General features: G+C 35.0%; 1 protein-coding gene across 2 annotated transcripts in view; it reads right to left on the reverse strand.

Annotated features, from left to right (window-relative positions):
• DPH6 (diphthamine biosynthesis 6) overlaps positions 1–19133 on the reverse strand; it is a 200204-nt gene that overhangs the window by 147082 nt on the left and 33989 nt on the right. For both annotated transcript variants that reach the window (XM_035552235.2, XM_035552236.2), the window contains exon 4: positions 1328–1401. In XM_035552235.2, the coding sequence (XP_035408128.1) occupies positions 1328–1401 (74 nt within the window). The remainder of the gene's footprint in view (positions 1–1327; positions 1402–19133) is intronic.

The following is a 19133-nucleotide window of genomic DNA, read 5'->3' on the forward strand; positions in this document are numbered from 1 at the left end:
TTGTTACACTCAAGCCTGTGATTTGGATCCATACCCAAGGAAAAGAATCATTTGGGAAAATGTATGCAGCTTGAGATACAAAATAAAAAGTTGATAATGTAAATTTAATTATGTTTTGATACATATCATACTTAGCATTTGAAATATAGCACTTGATTATCATAGTAGAGAATCACTCATTTGCACTATCAATTGTTAACTGTTCTGCAAAATGTCAAGTATCATCAGTTGGCAATAAAATGTGTAATGCCTAGATTCTAGAAAATTTAAAAGCATTAAAGAAATTTAAAAACTACAGGACTAGGTCAAATGACTCAAAAAATACATTTATTTGACAATTGACACTGTTTGTCTAATATATGGGATTTCTGACTAGTATTAGTGTCAAGATTTTGTATTTAAATGAATGTTTAATGTTGACACCTAAATTCATAGTTACCACCTGTGTAATCTGACTAGTTTTGCTATTGTTTTCATATATTTTAACTGAGAGCACTCAATTGTGAAATTAAGAGAAATATTTTGCAACTCTGCATGTGAAGTAGTTCATTTAGATGCCTAACATTATCTAACAAATTAGGTGAGTCCAAGTAACTGGAATGGTTTGTGCATCCAGGTTTTGGCTGGGACAATTTTCTTCCTAGTAGCTGCTATGGTGCTGTGTTTTGGATTTAGGATGAGAAGAGTGCTGATAATGCACGGATGTTTTAGTTGTTGCAGAACAGTGCTTACAACAAGTCAAGGACTTTTCAGCTTCTCATGCAGCCAGCGAGGAGGCTGGGGGTGCACCAGAAGCTGGAAGAGGACAGAACCAGGACAGCTGACCCAAACTGGCCAAAGGGATATTCCATACCATATGGCACCTTACTGAATGATAAAACTGGGGGGGAAGTTGGCTGGGGCAGGGGCAGCTGCTGCTTGGGGTCTGGTTGGGCATTGGTCAGCAGGTGGAGAGTAAGTGCATCGTGCATCACTTGTTTTGTATAGTCCTTTATCACAATTATTCTTATTTTCCCTTCTTTTTCTGTCCTATTAAACTATCTTGTTTATCTCAATCCACAAGTTTTACCTATTTTTTTTCCTGATTCTCTCACCGTCACACTGTTAGGGCGGGAAGAGCAAGTGAATGGTGGTGTGGTGCCTAGCTGCCTGCTAAAATAAAAAATCTGAAAATCTGGTATACTCTCTACTGGATTTTTACTAATACTATATACAAAACACATAGTTCCAGGGAAAAAAAAAAAAAGAAACAAAAAAACACATATTAGCAAACTGAATTAATTAGATATCAAAATGTCTATGTTAATAAAGATTAATATTTTCTTACACATCTTCAACTCGAACTCTCTGGTAGTCAGAAAGAATAGCTCCCACAGATACAGCCTCCACTCCTTCTTTGTCCTGAAAGACAAGGAACAGCAACACTATATGCTGGCCTACACAATAGAGTTTCAGTACACCTACTAGAAGAATCAACCAGGAATAAATCATTTTCCCTGTACCCAGTACACGGAACTGAATGGGCTGCAACGCAGATCTTACATAGAAGAGAGCAGCACAGCTGACTTACAACATGGTTATGACTCCAACAGAGTACTCTATTCTACCCAAGTACCATTCTACAAAAAAAATGGTCGGTGTACCTAAAAAATACCAGATTTAACAGCTTAGCCTAAGCATTTTCCTGAGATCCTGAAAATTATTTGCAGTTCTTCACTGTAACTGAGATGTCAGCTATCCCCCTATCTACAAATAAATATCACTAACATAAAATCATCAGCATTAGTTAAAATGTTAGCATCTATCACAATACACAGCACAAGAGCAAAATACACCAGAATGAGAACATTTGCAAAGAACTTAACATCACCTTTTACAAATTCTGATGTAAGTTTTTTCAAGACATTGTCTTTGGATTCCTGTTTTATTTCAGTTATTTAATCCAACCATTATTTTTTCTTGTGAACACATTGAGAATGAACATTTGAAAACTCACATACTTAAAATATTGAAAAGCATGAGCTTTCGCCTTTTAAGTGACTTGAGTCCCAATCGACATGCTGAATTTACATTATTTCCTTAAATTCATTCTAGTTATAGTTGTTTTGCTCTTTTAACCAAGGTTGATCATAACTAAACAAAGTAATCACCTTCTGGAGTTGCTCTGTTAGACAGCAACCCCATGAAGCTTCCAGAAAGACCATACCACAAGTTTTTCAACTAAATACCTACGTATGAATTTCAAAATCGAATCAGTCTTTGCCTGCCATAGTACTGAACTGAAAAGTCACCTTCACATCGATAAAATGATGCTGAAGGTGTTTTATACATAATTATATTATAGGGAGGAAAAAAAAAACATTTTATAGCTTTCTGGTACATTTTTTTCCCTCAATATTCTTCTTTTTCCATTAATTCTCATGTCATATTTGCCTAATCAAATTCCCAAGTTATTGATATCCATCTATACTTCCAATTTAACAGTCAGGGTTTTTATCAAAATTCCTAGTTATAGCAATCTGATAATTTTATCACTGTTCCATTTATGTACTACTACATGTCATTAATGGATATATTATTTAACACAAAATTTAATACCAAGTCATACAGGATTCAGCTTGATGCTTCTCACATATTCAGACCTGAACTAACAATAAAAATTAATTTTAACTTATCTGTCACTAGTTCATTATCCGCTTCCTGTATTATCATTATCATCCAGTCAGTATTACTTCTGCTTCTCTTCAAGCCTTCTATATAACGTTTCAAAGCTCTTTTCAGAATAAAGATAAATCTTAGACATTTCAATTTACTCAACTCTCTAATGCAGAAATAGATTCCTTGAAAAGTTAACATATTTGTATAAGTAGAATATTCTTCAAATAAATTTCATAAAATTCATGAAACTTTCTTAGGTCTGTTTTCAGCATGTAATTCTGATATGCAGTTTATCCGAACTGCTACAATTACACTTGCATTGCATTCACAGGTTCAAAGTTCTTTTTGGAATTATTATGGCAGCTAAGTACTATTTGTATTTTATGCAATAAAAAATAAAAATAAAAGGAAACTCATTTTGGCTAGAATTATTTGGTCACAAAGCAGTTTGCAATACAGAAAAGTACTACAGCTTGAGTAAACACTCTGCCAGTATCGTTGGTGCCCTGCAGAAGAGCAATAACTCAAGGTCTGGACAAGCTTTAGCAGTCTCTCTGCAGCATCCCAGATCAGAGTCCTTCTCACGCAGCAAGCTATCCCAAACAGCAGGTCAGGTAGGCAGACGGGGCCTACAAACCCTTCAGCTGGGAATCGTCCACTTCTATCACTCAGGACTTCCTCCTAATGCTCCTGCACGGTTCAGGCTCTGCAGGCTCAAATGCTTTGCTGGACATTGATCCCAGCCCCCTTGTCCATGATAGGCATGAAACCTATCCTGTAGGTACAGACCAACATGTGGAGCAGGAGCCTTGCTCTTCCTCACAAGCATCCAGCCTTCACCAAAGAAGTCTCCAGCTCCCAATCTAGCATGCACAGAGTCTGCCAGCCCCTCCTGCCAGCTTGCACAGGTAGGGGCTGAGGGCCTGGAGACTCCCTCAAACACTGTGAGAGGCAGCAAGGCGTCCCTGCATGTCCAGACCTGGAGAGCTGTATCCTCCCCTCCAGGACCTCTGCTTGAGCTGAGGTCTGTGATATGCCAGGCTTAGCTTCTCCAGCAGGTACGGGAGACTGTACCCTGCTGCACCTCTCCACCACTACTGAGTCCCAGTGTACACTATCTCAACAGAGCTTCTGGTGTCTTTTCACACAAAATGCTAGCCATGTCCTAGGCCCAGCACTTCTTTAGGTCTCTCCCTAGCTCCTGCTGAAAGGGTGCTTGAACCCAGGAGTCAGCCAGAACAAAAGCTCAGTCTTTGATCAGGAGTGCTCAGCACAATCAAACTTTATATTAGGCTTCAGTACTCATATTTGAAGAGCGATACTAGCAATTACTTCAAAATGTGCTTTGTCGCAATGTTCAGATTTTGTCCAACATGTCCAAAAACATCACCTGTATGTCTGCTTATGTGAGATCATCATCATTATCATAAAGCAGTCCATACACGGGATCTCACATCATAAACCAATATAAAAGTAATTGCAACCAAAATAAAATATTCTAAAGTATCACCAGAACTGCTGTTAATGACAGAATCTAGACCAAAACATTTTTTGAACTTTTCCAGTATTCAAGGCATTAGTCCCAAACACTTTTGGAAGTCTACTTACATAAAGTTTGTTTGTTTGTTTGTTTTTTATTAGCAGTCCTTCAAAACAATTAATGGTTTATATATATAAACTGCCCATGTTTCCAAGCCACCATGTATTTTGTGTGGAAAAGATGAAGTAGACTTTATTCTTTTCTGTTCTGTTCTTGCCCTGGCATTGGGCACCACTGAAAAGAGCCTGGCACCATCATTTTTGCACCCTCCCTTCAGTGTCTGTTCACCCAACTCATACTTCATCAGTTTCTCTATGAGGATGTTATAGCCTAAAATCCTCAATGAAGTCAGAGACACCACGCACTGCTCTCCATCATCTACCATCTCCATCAGTCATTTCATCATAGACTCCTTTCGTATTTCATATTGTCATATAATAATAAGCAGACACTCATATTAAAACTATATACATTTCCCAAGTAATATTGATAATGGGTTTATGGTTAAAATTATTATGTATTTGCAAGTAAATTGTGACTGGAAGTACAACTCACAAACTAGGATTTTACAGTGCTTGGAATTACCTGCACAAAGCCGTTACAGGGAAAATATAAAGCAAAGAACAGCAGATAGATTCAGACAACTAAAAGACAGAATAAATGAAAGCCATAAGCTAAGAAGTTAAAATACAGAGAATCACCATTCCCTTGGAGCAAGGAGAAAACTCCTGAGAAACATGACAGGATTTACGACTGCCTAGTAAGAAAAAGAGTTGAATGTCAAAACCAGCAAGCAGTTTAAAAAATGTGTAAGGAAGAGCCTAGGTACATAAATAAGAACACAAAGATACTTCAGAAGGACAAAGGACTGAAAGATTATTAAAAATGATAGAACAGATTGTGAATATACAACCATTTTGGAAAACAACTGGAAGAAGATAATCTGTTTAGATTTCTACCTAAGAAGTCAGCAAGCATTCCATGAACTCAAGTATTCAAATACAGTTCCAGAAATGACTTACAGCATCATCTTACTCAGCAAATCTGTTTCTGTGAACATGAAAAATACTACTTCCTCATTTCACGACTATTTCTTCTGATCAGGTGAAAAAACACCTCAGCTCGAATTGAAGTCTAAATCACTAGCTTCAGCTCTCCTCTCTCCCAGATCCGAGTGCAACCTTCTTTAGTTGCTTTTACCTTTCCCAAGGTGAAATCTGACACTTATCCTATTTGTAGATCATGCCTTCTGTTAACCATCAAACTAGACCAGGATCATTTCACTCACCTTAATACAGTAATTCTCTGAAAGAGAATAGAACTATTCTATTCTAGCAGCAGAAATCAGTAAACATATTCAATAACACCACAGCACTCAAGGAAGAACAAAACTTAAAGCGCTCACAAATAATCTATACTTACATCTAATTTCCTTGGCTTATGTTTACTATTCCACAGGTACAGCAAAACATAGCATCTGTTAAATCTTTCATGACTAACAAAGAGAATGTTTACAGTATTTATAAAGTAGCTTCTCAGTGCTACAGACAGATGTCCAGACCTTACCTAGGATGAGCCTAGGTAAGGCATTACCAGCCTTTCTCAGCACAGACATTTTAAAAATACTGGTTATTCATGTTACAGTTCTGCTGAAAGGAAACTGAGTTAATCATACTTCTCAGACAGATCCCAAAAGTAGTCGCAGAAGGCTCCGTCACATTTAGGCTTTTCTGTGATTCCTTTTTATGGAATTCTCGAAATAGCCATACTCCTGTCTTGTTGCTTTACTTCACTACAGTCTGCCTCAGCACATGCATTCAATGTAGTGATCCAGCATCTTCAGCAGAACAACAAAGGCTGAAAAGCAGGAGGATCAACCTTAACCTGCAGTAAATAGAATGGAAAAGTATTAGCATGCAGGTCAAGAGAGGTGATCCTTCCCCTCTACTCAGCATCAGTGAGGCTGCACAATGAGTGCTGTGTCCAGTGCTGGGCTCCCCAGTATAAGAGAGACATGGACATACTGGAGAGAGCCCAGTGCAAGGTCACCAAGATGATGAAAGGACTGGAGCATCTCTCCTATGAGGAGAGGCTGAAAGGGCTGGGCTGAGAGCCTGGAGAAGAGAAGGCTCAGAGGGATCTTATCAGTGTCTATAAATACCTGAAGGGAAGATACAAAGAGGACAGGGCCAGGCTCTTTTCAGTGGTGCCCAGTGACAGGACAAGAGACAATGGCACAAACTGGAACACAGGGGGTTCTGTCTGAATATCAGGAATCAGTTCTTTACTGTGTGAGTGATGGAGCACTGGCACAGGTTGTCCAGAGAGGCTGAGGAGTTTCCCTCCTTGGAGATCTTCAAAAGCCACCTGGACATGGGCCTAGGCAATCTGTTCTAGGCTTGAGCTGTGGTTTGGACTAGATGACCTCCAGAGGTCCCTTCCAAAATCAACTATTCTGTGATCAATTGTAATCAACTATCTGGTTCTGTTACTGAGCATCAATAAAATGGACCACTCCTCTGATTTCGGTGGATTCCCTACTCCTCATCAACGCCACCTGCCAAGAAAGATAAAGAATGCCTTCTCCCACTCAGGTTTAATCAGGAAGCAGTTCCCTGATGAAAGAGTATGCTATTCTCCTATACACAGGATCTTTAGTCTTAAAATTAATGAACTGCAATTCGCTACAAAGTTGTTTTACAGTGAAGGCCAGGTCTACAAAATCCAATAGCCTTTCTCCAGAGTCAAGCAGGGTCATGACGACATATCAAAGAAGTGTTCTGAACACTCTACACAATGTCAACTTACTTCCACGAAAAATCTTTTTTTTTTTTTTCTTTCATTTTCAAACATTTGTCAGTACTAGCACCCTCAGGAAAATTAATCTGAATTACTAATTAGGTTCATTTAAATTCACAGTTAGCTTTTAAGTGATTTAAATATTAAGGCCAGTGAATAAAGCTATTCTGAATAAAGGTGTCCAAAAGAATATTAAATAATCTGTTTTGGAATTATTGGATTAACTTGTTTGATAATCTAATGGAGAAAAGGTCTTTTTATATGTAGGTTTGCTGTATGGCAGAAATGAAGAATCATAACAAGAATCAAAAAACTGCTAATGTTCCACACTATTCAACACGGAACTGCTCTTTTTCAAGAGTTCTATCTGCTGTTTTTTCCTACAAACCGTAAGAATACAAACACTAGCTCTTGAACTGAGTTTATATTTAGCTCTATCTTGAGTTCTTCACAACTCTAAATGAATAAGGAAAGCAATAGTTATAGTACTTTCTATTTTACTAAACAAGCTATCAACAAAGAAATAACCAATCGTATATTTTCTCAGTGAAATGGAAAATTCAAAAGATGGAAACAGTACGTCTTTTGGATCTACTTCTTCCTATCTGACAGCATACAATACATAAAGAACCAATGCCATTCTTAAATCAGGACAGATAAAAAGCTGAAAAGTAAACAAACTGTTTGCAGCTACAGTTTCAACATTTAATGGCCCTTGGGTCATTAACCTCATCACTCCATATTCAGCCAAAACTTAGGCAAGAGCCTTTAAAGTGAATCACACTAAAGATGTCAATTGCCCTCACACCTCATAACATTAGTAACTTGCACAAAGTCTGTTTATATGGATCGGTTTGTAAAATGTCTTCTGGGGACCAAAGTGTGCACCAACACCAATCCTTGAAATACCAACTGATAGTAGGTTAGCACTTGGCTGTTCACATGAACACCAGCAGCTCTACCTTACTACTGCAAACAAACCTGGGACGACTCCTGTAGGGTACATCCAGACTATCAGAGATAGTGTATATACATATGTATGTATGTATATATATATATATATATATATATATGAAAACTGAACACCTGTACAGGGAGAGAAGTGTCTTCCTACAGAAAGAAGAGTAGGAGACCCCCCTCTCCAAAAAAACAAACAAACAAACAAAAAAAAAAACACAAACAAACAATACCACTGTGGAAAAGTATCTGTTTTTCTGTGATCTAAGGCTAGGGACTTAGGGCTGGTGGGAAGGGAAAGGTAAAACAGCTGGCAAATGATCCAGGGAAACACAAAACAAAAGCACAACCTGCAAAGTACCCCTATACAATCAACCCAATGCAGCCTCCCAGTCTTACAGACACTGAATACTGAAATGCCTTTTCATTAATACCACTTCATGGAAGGCAGCATGAAAATACAAATGATATAGCACATCTAATATATCAGACACTGTGAGAAGTATGCAGGTTTTCTGCATTGCCACCAATGTGGCATCTACTGCAGGCATTATAGCTACAGTAATCTGTAAAATCAGTAAATATTTATAGAACACATTGGGCTCGATGATGATGACAAACACTGGCAAAAGCTGGGGGAAAAGGCAAAACGAAGAGTTACTCAGATTGTCTACTTACTGATATTTCCAGATGTGTTTTTTTTTTCTTCCATTACAAACAGCAGGTGAATATATTAGTTTTACAATCTACTAAACAGAGTTGACTAATCCAATCTCCCCCCCCTTCCCCCCCCCCGGAGTCCCTTACCACACCAATCAACTTGTTCTTACAAAGAACCATATGCAACAGGAAGTATCAAAGTCTGATATAATTCCAAGTATTTTACATTCTGTTAAGACCTTATACACATATAGTAACAGTAAAATACAAAATTTTATGACTGCTTGTTTGAGTTGACCTTTATGGCTGAATCTATCATAACATTCAAGACATGCTTAACAGTATGACAGTTCAGTAAGATTTTAATACTAAGTTCTGTATACTCTGATTTACAGGACTTCACCAGGTAAAAAAATCTTCCATGGTCAAAATAACTCTATTTAACTATATTTATGTATTACATATTTCATGTTATAGATATGCAGCTCTGTGTTTACTTGATAGTGCCCCCCCCCCCTTTTTTTTTATAGTTGGAAGATAAAGACAGAACATACATTTTCTTATATACTTAATTGTGATGCAAAGACAAGCACTCTTCTGATCCATGCAAATGCCTACTCTCAGGGTAACATCACAGCTGCAGTTAGCACTACCATCTACTGGAAGAATAACAGGAATCAAAGGAATCAAGTCACATCACTTAACTTCAATATTTCAGTACTTTACTGATTGTAGGTCCATCCTCAAGATCAGCCCTAAAAACGCATTAAGGATTCTAACAGTGACGTATTTCAGAAAGAATTGGTGAAAAATAATTTATTGGACATACTATTCATGATAAAGTGTAGAGACGATTTGTTTAAAAAGTAGTTTTTCAAAAGTCTTGGTAAGAAGGAGATGTATATATAATATACCTCATTAATAGAACTTCTTATAGAAAAAAATGGTCTGTTAATAACAACTGAGAACTAAAAGCAACTACATTTCAAATGTACTCTATAAAAGAGAGACTTTTCCCTGCCACAAATGCAAAGACAAAGACAGTTAAACTTTTTGAAAAAGAAGAAAAAGAATGTAGCAATGCAAATAGTGCCTCCAGTAGCCCTGGATTTCCTGTCTTTTATAGCTCTAAGTTTTGGTGTTTGTTTTATTTTGTTTGTTTGGTTGGTTTTTTTGGACTGGGGGAGTGACTACCTTTGGCAAATGGTAGTCTCTCACAGAACTGAGCTCTGAGATCTTATAATCTCACAGTAAATAAACAGAAGTGACCACACTGAAATTATTTATGTTTAAGGACTCAGCAGAAAAGTAACAATTTAAAAATACGGTTTTAATGCACATATTTTAAAAGTTTTATTGAGTTTTAGCAGCAGCAATAATTTTTAGAAGCACAAGAGCTTGGAGCTCACCAATTAAGTAGATTCGCAACACTGCCACTGCTTAACAGTAACGTTTTATTTTATTGCATCAGTCTGTTGTCTGAAGTATCATTATACTGTGAAGGAAACTGCCTTATAGTACAATTTAAAGTTACTCTGAACTTTTATTCTTACTGTAATTTTGAACAGGTAAATGTACAAGTGTTGCCAGCAACCATTTGTATTGCCGCCAATTCTTATACATAATAGAAGTGTATTGGGTTTTGTTGTTGTTTTTGCTAATAGATTCAATTGAAATACTCAGGGCTTTCCTGACTATTTCTTTCGAAAATAAATTATACATAAATTAAGTGTTCAGTCATAATGGCTGGATGGAGAATAATCTTTAGGAAAGTACTTTCAGTATATATTTTCCAGACACTTAAGGAAAATTCCTATACAAGTTCTCATTCAAATGCAGACTCATACTGTACTCATCATACAGAATTTTGCATCTATTTCTTGATAAAAAAAAAAACAAAAAAAACCGTGTGTGTTCAGATATTCTGGAAAACCAGTCACTACATACCATTTAAGTTACAACTTCCATTGTTCACTGTTAAGTTACCAGAGGTAAACTATGCCATAAAGTACATAATCTTTTTGAAATATCTGATACAAACACAGGGTTGTATGTTGCCTCACAGCTAGATTAACCTCCATGGCTACATAAATACATATCATATATAATTTTCCATATAAACACATACACTTCTCTTTCCTCACCGAACATAAAGTTTACTGTTATAATTTTAATATTTATTACAGTGCATTACAAATCTATTGTTCCCACAACAGTTTCTATTATGTATCCTCTTTCTTCCCTAGGAATGGGAAGACGTCTCAGAGGTGGAAGTGCTATCAGAGATGTAAGAGGACAGTAACTATATCATAAACTTCCAAGAAAGATGTGATCCTCATAGTAAACAAACATGGTGAAATGAGTACCTGTGTGACTTTATTTTATGTTTTCCTAAAGATGCGGATTTAGGAAATCTTCTTCCTTTTCATCCTTTTAGATGGGAACTGAGTTGCCCAATATATTTTTATCTAGCTCACAGTAATAAATATGGTATTTTTTAAAATTCATTCAATTTTTCAAATTCTCACAAAATATATACAGCAAAGATATTCAGTAAGAAATCTCATGCAAATTAAAATTTGTAAAAAAAATTGTAAAGTTTTAAAGGAGTCAAAAAACCATTATAATGTGTGTTAACCGTTACAGTTACCTATTGTAAAGGAGTCAAAAAAGCCATTATAATGTATGTTAATATTTACTGTCACTGAACTTCTATGCTGAAACTATGACCCAAACATCAAACTCAAATACAGAGTAGTTAACACAGATTTCGTGGTTCCCCCTTCGCCCAGTTATACATAGCTATGATAAATTTAAGGGTGGATGTGCATATATATGAATATACACATAAAAATGCATATGTATATATACACACGTATACGGTACATTTTGAAGTTTGTAACAAAACAGAAGATTGTCATTGTCTGCTTGTCGGGCAAGCTATATTAAAACTTACTTAAATATTCATATACTATATATTCTGTAATTATTCTAGTTTATTTACTTTAATAATACATAAGTTTTTAATGATCTTTTGAATTAGCAGTATTTCAAGACATATTTCAGTTCTGGTTAGCACTCAAGTTTAAAGACTTTTGACAGGGAGCTATTCGCCACCATCACTTTTCATTTAGTTTTTCTGCAAATATAAACTTCCATCACTGTCCAGATGGTGGGTACCACAAGGGGAAACAAGTTAATACTGGTAAGCTTAACACTATATATTTAATAAATGCTTTGAAATGGGAGAACTAGTTAATATATATACATCCCACAAAATTGAATAAATTCAATCCTCTTATTCTGTATGTTTCAACAAACCAAGGCTGGAATGGCACAAACTCAAGAAAAGATTTGAAAGAAAGAAGGACGTGGTAATACTACAGTGTGACAATCATCATAAATTCCTCAACTGGACAAAGTTTACAATAAAACCTTGCTGCACAGCATACTTAGCTCAGCACTTCAGGCACTGGAAAGAGCACTTGCACAGTACTAGTTCTTCACTGGATTCACTGCTTGGCAATGAAAGAGTTATTGGACAATTTGCAAACATACAGTTTTCTCCAAAGCTGATTGTAGTTAGCACAGAATAAATCCCAGATTTAACAGTGCCATATATCAGGTACTACACTTCACCTTTTAATATGTAATCTGATCAGGATTGATACCATTCAAATATGTTCACAAAACAAAGCATGGATAGAGCAGGCTGACATCTGCAGGCTAAATATCAAGGATTATCAAGGAACCAAATTTTGGTAAATTCTGGAAGAAAACTGTTAGGTGCTGTATCACAAGGTAACAGAACAGGAATATGTTCAAGAAAAATTAATATGGACTTTTTTTTTCTTTCCAAAGAAAACATAATGCTCTGTTACTTCAAGAGATACTTGCAATACTTTACTAATACCTCACTAATACAATATATTAGTTGAAAGTAAAACAAATCACTGCTTCTCTGAAATATTTGGGTACCACAGAGAGGATTTATATTCAGCACAATTCACTGTGTTACAAAGCATTGTATCACTAAGTATGTAATGTATACACAAAACCAGGCACTAAATAAACAGAAATACAAATATGTAAGTACATGCTAATGACTGTTTATTTTCCATGACTTAAAATTGTATTTCTTCATCAAAACTACAAAAATTACACATTTTAAAAAGGAGATACAAAATAAAGTTTAAAAAATAATCAAATTACTTTGTTATCAGCAGTATAGCTCACTTTTATATACAAAAGATTATTAGCTGTTTATCTATAAATGAAGTTACATTACTATTACATTTCTTGTTATAGACATTAATTTATTCCTATTTATAACATTCATGAATAATAATCTTCATGAACAATCGTGTTAAAACAACAAATAGATCTTTGCAACTGTAAGTGTACTAAAATGCACAATTTATATTTAAAGCTTCATAGTTTTGAAGTTACATATATTTTTAAACAGTTTAATGAATAACATAAGTCAAAATTACTGCTCTTTGCATATCATAAATTACTTGTAGCTATATTTTCTATCAGAAAAAAAAAAATATATATATATATATATAAATAAACAATTCTGTGAAAGCTCCAGAGCATAAGTGCCATAAGTATGCTTACTGTCAAGCTGTTAGGCCTATGTATAATATTGATAAACTAGTTCACAATTGAAGTTAAATAAAACAGAAATGTATAAGTAATCTATGCTAGCACACCGATTTCATTTTTGATTTTATTTTTCTTTTCACTAACTGAAATTCAATTAAGGATAGCGATAGTAATTTGAGGAAATGTCTACACATGTATTGTAGCACACAATAGTGGTAGAAGTATTCCAGTAGCAAGTAAAATATTCATTGCAGTGGTATTAGTACAGAGATTTTCTTTAATTTCACATTTTAATGTCTTTACCTGACCCTCTCAGAGTTCAGCAAAAAGAAAATTAGTGCTAATGTTTTCAATTTAATTAGTACATTACATGCACTGTAATTATTAGTGGGAAATGTTATATTAATGAATGTAAAAGTTAGCAGTAAATTACCTCAGAGTTATTATCAATTTCCCAAGTTACTGCTCCTTAAGATAACCCTCTCCCTATGGTCCTTCCGGTAATTTTTCTTTGCCTGATAAACATGATGATTAAACAGCACACAGTGCAAACCTTTGATACTTTTTAAATTAAATCCATGCCCAGCCTAAGGGCTGTGTCTGATTTCAACTAAATGTGTCAGTTAATCAGATAAAAAATTATCAGCAATTCAAAGAAACAGCAGCCTTAGGCTTCATCAGTGCCAGAGAAAGCTGAACAAAATAAGACATACAGACAATATCACATTATGAGTAAAGGTTACTGCTAAGCATATAACTGCACAGAACTATTCACCACCCTAATAACATACATCTTAAAAAAAACAAATCATATACTAAAGAAAGAAAATGAAAGTGCTAGACCTGTGTATATATATATGCCCGTTCACATGTATTGCAAGAAAATTTGAACACTCCCATTGTTAAAATTAGAATATCCCCCCAAATTTACTTTTTATAGCAGACTTATGTAAGACAATAAGTAGCTGAAGAATGGCTAAACTATGTTTTATTTTTAAACATTTGCTTTATACCTTTGCCAAAATAGTTTATTTTATGACCAAGAAATAGATTATCTTGAAACAAAATTGCCTTTGCAATTAATATCCTCCTTGAAGCTTGCATTAATAACCAAAAACCATTACACACGTTTAAATTAAAGCTTAAGGTCACGTGTGTGACCATAATTTTGCCATTTGCAAAATTTCAAATTAAAACACAACATATTTGCAGCTGTGTGGCAATATATACGTTAGTAACAGGACTTCTACACGTCTGCAGTTATATGAGTGGAAAATTCTTAAACATGAGTTTTCTTGTAATTTGTAAAGCACTCTATGTTCTCCAAATATACTCATTTCAAATACAGTATGTGATTTTTGTAAGCTTTGATGTCTGTCAGAAGCAGGTGCAAGTAATCAAAGACATTACGGAAATATCCATGTAACATGATAAAAATGATTGTGAGAAGTCCACTTGCTCCTAAGCTTCAAAACTGGCCTCTATATCCCAGTGGGGATCAATTAAAAGTCTATAATTAATCTATTCCATGGTACCTAGATACTACTGCTCTCATGAGGCTCATAATTACATTATTTTGAAGACCGAAGGTGAAAATTCCATGAGCATTTATAAGATTGTTCCATCAGCAGAAAGCTCTCATTGCATTCAGAACTTCCAAGGAGCATGGGACTTCATATCCAGGAAACAGCAAATTTACTATTTTAATTGAGTGGAATATTTATAAATAGCCACATATTGCTGGAACAGAGGTAAGTGATATGGGAAAGTGATTATTTATCCCCCTCTGCTCAGCACTCATTGAACCACATCTACTGTGTCTGTAAAATACTAAGGTCATTTTTGGAACCCCCCAAAACAAGAGAGAAATAAACTGTGGGAAGTTCAGCAGAGGGCCACCAAAATGCTTAAAGGGATGGATTGCCTGCCCTTTGTGGAGAAGCTGAGGGAACTAGTCTTGCACAGCTTGGAAGAGCAAAAGCATCAGGTAGCATCTAAAAGCAGCCTTCCAGTACTGAAGAGATCATCATCAAGAAGACAGAGATGGGTTTTTCAGTGTTGTATAATGGAAGGATGACAGACAAGAGGTTCAAATTGACACACGTGCTGTAGACTGAACATATACAAAAAGCTTTCTCGCTATTACAGCGGTCAAGTCATGGAATAGGCAGCCCACAGATGTGCAACCTCTATCTTCAGACGTTTGCAAGCCCTGAGTAGCTAGGTTGGACCTCACACCTGACCTAGCACTGGGCAAGAGTCTGGACTAGATGTCCTCCTGAGGTTCCTATCCACCTGAGTAGATGGATCCTACTGAAAGACACTGCTTTCTTTTCATGTCAATGAGATATGAGTGATATTTAAAGTGCTTAGTACTAAAGAGAAAAGGAGTTACAAAATTATAGTAACTTTCTGGAAAAAAAAAATGTTTTTTTGAAGTGCTACTTTATGACAAGTAAAAAAATGATATTTACTTTATTCTGATGAGCCTTCTCATGCCTTTTTTAAGAAGGTTTTTAACAGATTTTAATAAGCATAGAAAGAGACAAGTCAACAGATACCAGGATTACTAGTTCGTGCATACAAGGATCTTAATTTACACTATAATTTTTACACATAAGGGATTGTACAACTTAAATATTGCTCATTTTACTCAGCTTTATCAGTTGATTTAATAAGTTACCTCTGCCTACGAGCTTTGTCTTTCTGTGATCTTAAACTAAAATAGCTATGACAGACTTCTCTAAGCACTTAGTACTTACATAATTCTTTCTAGAAGTTTGAGAGAACGAGCTGGAATTTCCATGTAAGGTGATGTTGGAAAGACAAAAGAAAATTAAAAAGGTCAGGGAAAGAAATATGCAAGAATTTTGGAAACTAGACTAGAAACCCACTTCAGAAAGGTAAGAAATAATGTAGACCCAGAATTAAAAGCAAGACAAATAGTAAGTGTTTCATGAAAAGAAAATTCATTTTATATTTTCAAACAAAACTAAGCTGAAATTTGAATAGTCTCGTAAGGTACATGTCTTGATATCTGCTTCTCTGATTGGCTGATCCTAATTTAACAAAACCTGGGGGAAAATCCTCCTGCATTCGTTTTTAAGCTTCATATATGCAGAAGCATTTCTTTAAGAGGGGCAAAGAAGTATGTCATCACGTACATTATTTATTTATTTATTTATTAAAAAGAAAGTAAAAATTCTGGGCTCCATTACTCTACAGTAACATTCTCTAAACTAGCTATGAATCTCATGAACTTGCAAATTATATACACGTCATCTTGGACTTTTCTGTCTTCTGCTCAGGGAAATCGGAGAACATGGCTTCATTCCTTAGGAAGAAGTATCCAAAAACAGAGGTGGAAATGAATGTAATGTGATTCACATTAAACCCCTGTGTGAACAGTCCTATTAAGAACTTCAGTAGTCTTCTGTGGCCTTAGTTTAACTCACATAAAAATTGAATTAATTTTGAATAACGGTAGGAGATAATTTGAATAACAAGGATATAGTATGTAACTAATCCACCTTAAAACCTAATTAGGTTCATTTTTTATGAATACCCTGCATAGTGCACACACTACCTTTAAGCACAACTGATGGCATAACTTCAAGAGTTTTAAAAATGCAATTATTGAAATATTGCATGCACATACACACTAAACCTATGAATTCAGTGTGGGAAAGTATTCATCACGTTAGTCACAGCTTTCAGTATCTAATGGCAATCTCCTAATAACCACACCTAATTAGCATACAGTCCTCTTGCTACCTGGAAGCTCCAAAGATGCAGTGCAGGTGTACATTTGCATGCTAATGAGCATGTGCACATGACACTGTAAGTGAAAAAGGAAAGACAATAAAAGAGACAAATAAGATTCTCAAAGCCTAATATTAGCCAGAAATCTACCGGAATACTACATTTTGAAAGTGCTAGAGTTAAATTCTAAATAGTAGTTAAGTAAAAACAGGACAATATGCCACTACAGCCAACTCATTGCGCCGTAACTGCAGGTTTTGCTAACATACTGATTTGCCATTTAGCTGCATATACAAAATGAACAATTAATCTTAAGAATTACAATTCATTTTTTTTCTAATGCTGTATCATATTAAACATTTTCATAGATTACAAATAAGTAGTTCTGCATATGAAGAGCTTTTTGGAAAGTGAAGATAATATTTCACAAGGAATTCTTCTAAAGTATTTAATTTAGATCAACTTTTAGACTCATTTTTTCCAATAGAAAATGTCATGCTAAAAACAATGTGTTTAGTAAGATTTAATACAGTTAGAGAGATCTATTAAAAAAACTAGAATACTAAAATCAAAATCAATACTGACTTATCTGTTACTGTGAAGCTTAACTAACGACTCTTCTACAGAACTGTTAAGTTTTTGTTGTCTTTACATAAGTCAACTGAGTGTATAAGCCTACATGCCACCAACAGAATCTAGAAAATCTTTGTCAGGGAGACAACAGTCCTCAGCTGAACACACACACACACAACAAAAAAAAAAAAAAAAAAAAAAAAAGGCATTTTGTACAAGAGATTTGGTTTCACATAAACATTTGCTTCACCTTTGGGACTCCCAGCTTCTAAATGTTCAAATAATTACAGACCAAACTTGCCTGCATACACTTGTTCAGTAAAGCTTATTTATAAAATTACATCAACAAAGACATTACTTAAATTGATAACCAAATTTAGCACGAACAGTCAACTCCAGACTGAATAAAAGAAATGTCAGTGTAACAACAAGATGCCAGTGAACAACTACAAAACAGTTAAGAAATCATGCATGTTTCTATTCCCATGCTAGACTGGAAATTATAGGTATTGGTGACTATAAGTGTAATTATTTTACAATCAACAGCAATTATATCAACAGCTATATCATGAAAGGTACACAGTAAATTTTTAAACACTTCTTACACATTTATCTAGAATCAGTAGTTGACGACTGTGATTTAAATTCAAAAACTACAACACCTAAAATTGTACAGCTTCCTCAGAATGAAAAAAAAGAATGTCTTTGTCTTATGAATACTAGTCTATGTTTTCCATGTGAAAACTTTAAATTCAAAAATATTAATGACTATGTACAGAACACAACCTATATCACAATAGCGAAAATTCAAATAACTTTCTTGGACCTGCTACCTACTCTTAATAATACAGCCTGGCTATACATTGCCTTTCATGAGGGTAATAATACATGTGGCCTTTTTTGTGGCAAGTCTTCTCATAATGTGAAGATTTTAAGTTTTTAACCCACAACTTGTAATGGCCTCTGAAGTATCACATGCAAAATCTCATACAAGATCTCTAATAAATATTCCCCATTTGAAATGATTTCAGTGATAACATATTTTAAATTAATACACACAAAACTATTCCCATTCTCTGCATTGATAATAATCAGTTATTCTGATGTTATCATCATTCCCTAAATAAAAGCAGAATATAGGACCTTCTAAAACATTAAGCTGAAGGAAAATAGTCTCTTTATTTGGAACACAGGTCTAAAAGAAAGGCCTCTTCCTTCTAGGACTTGCAGCAGAAACTTCACAAAACCTTTTTTAACCTTTAACAGAATCCCTGTTACTTGTCCAAAAGTCAGAGTTTGGAAGTTCTTTAAAACTGTTAGGAATCTCAGTAAAACAATCCCAGAAGTTTGTTCCATTACATCAAGTTATACAGTTCTTTATCTTTTTTGTCTAAATATCACTGATTCTGGAAATCTTTCCATCCAAGTGAGAAAATACCATTGAACAAAATGAATTACCCACAATTGTCAGCTTCTTCTATAGGTTATGTAAACTTACAGCAATGACAAAATATTATTTTAAAAAACATTTTGTAAATGATACACTTTTTTCTATTTTTAGTACAATGATCCTACT

This window comes from Cygnus atratus, chromosome 5 (genome assembly GCF_013377495.2).
Source record: "Cygnus atratus isolate AKBS03 ecotype Queensland, Australia chromosome 5, CAtr_DNAZoo_HiC_assembly, whole genome shotgun sequence".
NCBI classification, from domain to species: Eukaryota; Metazoa; Chordata; class Aves; order Anseriformes; family Anatidae; genus Cygnus; species Cygnus atratus.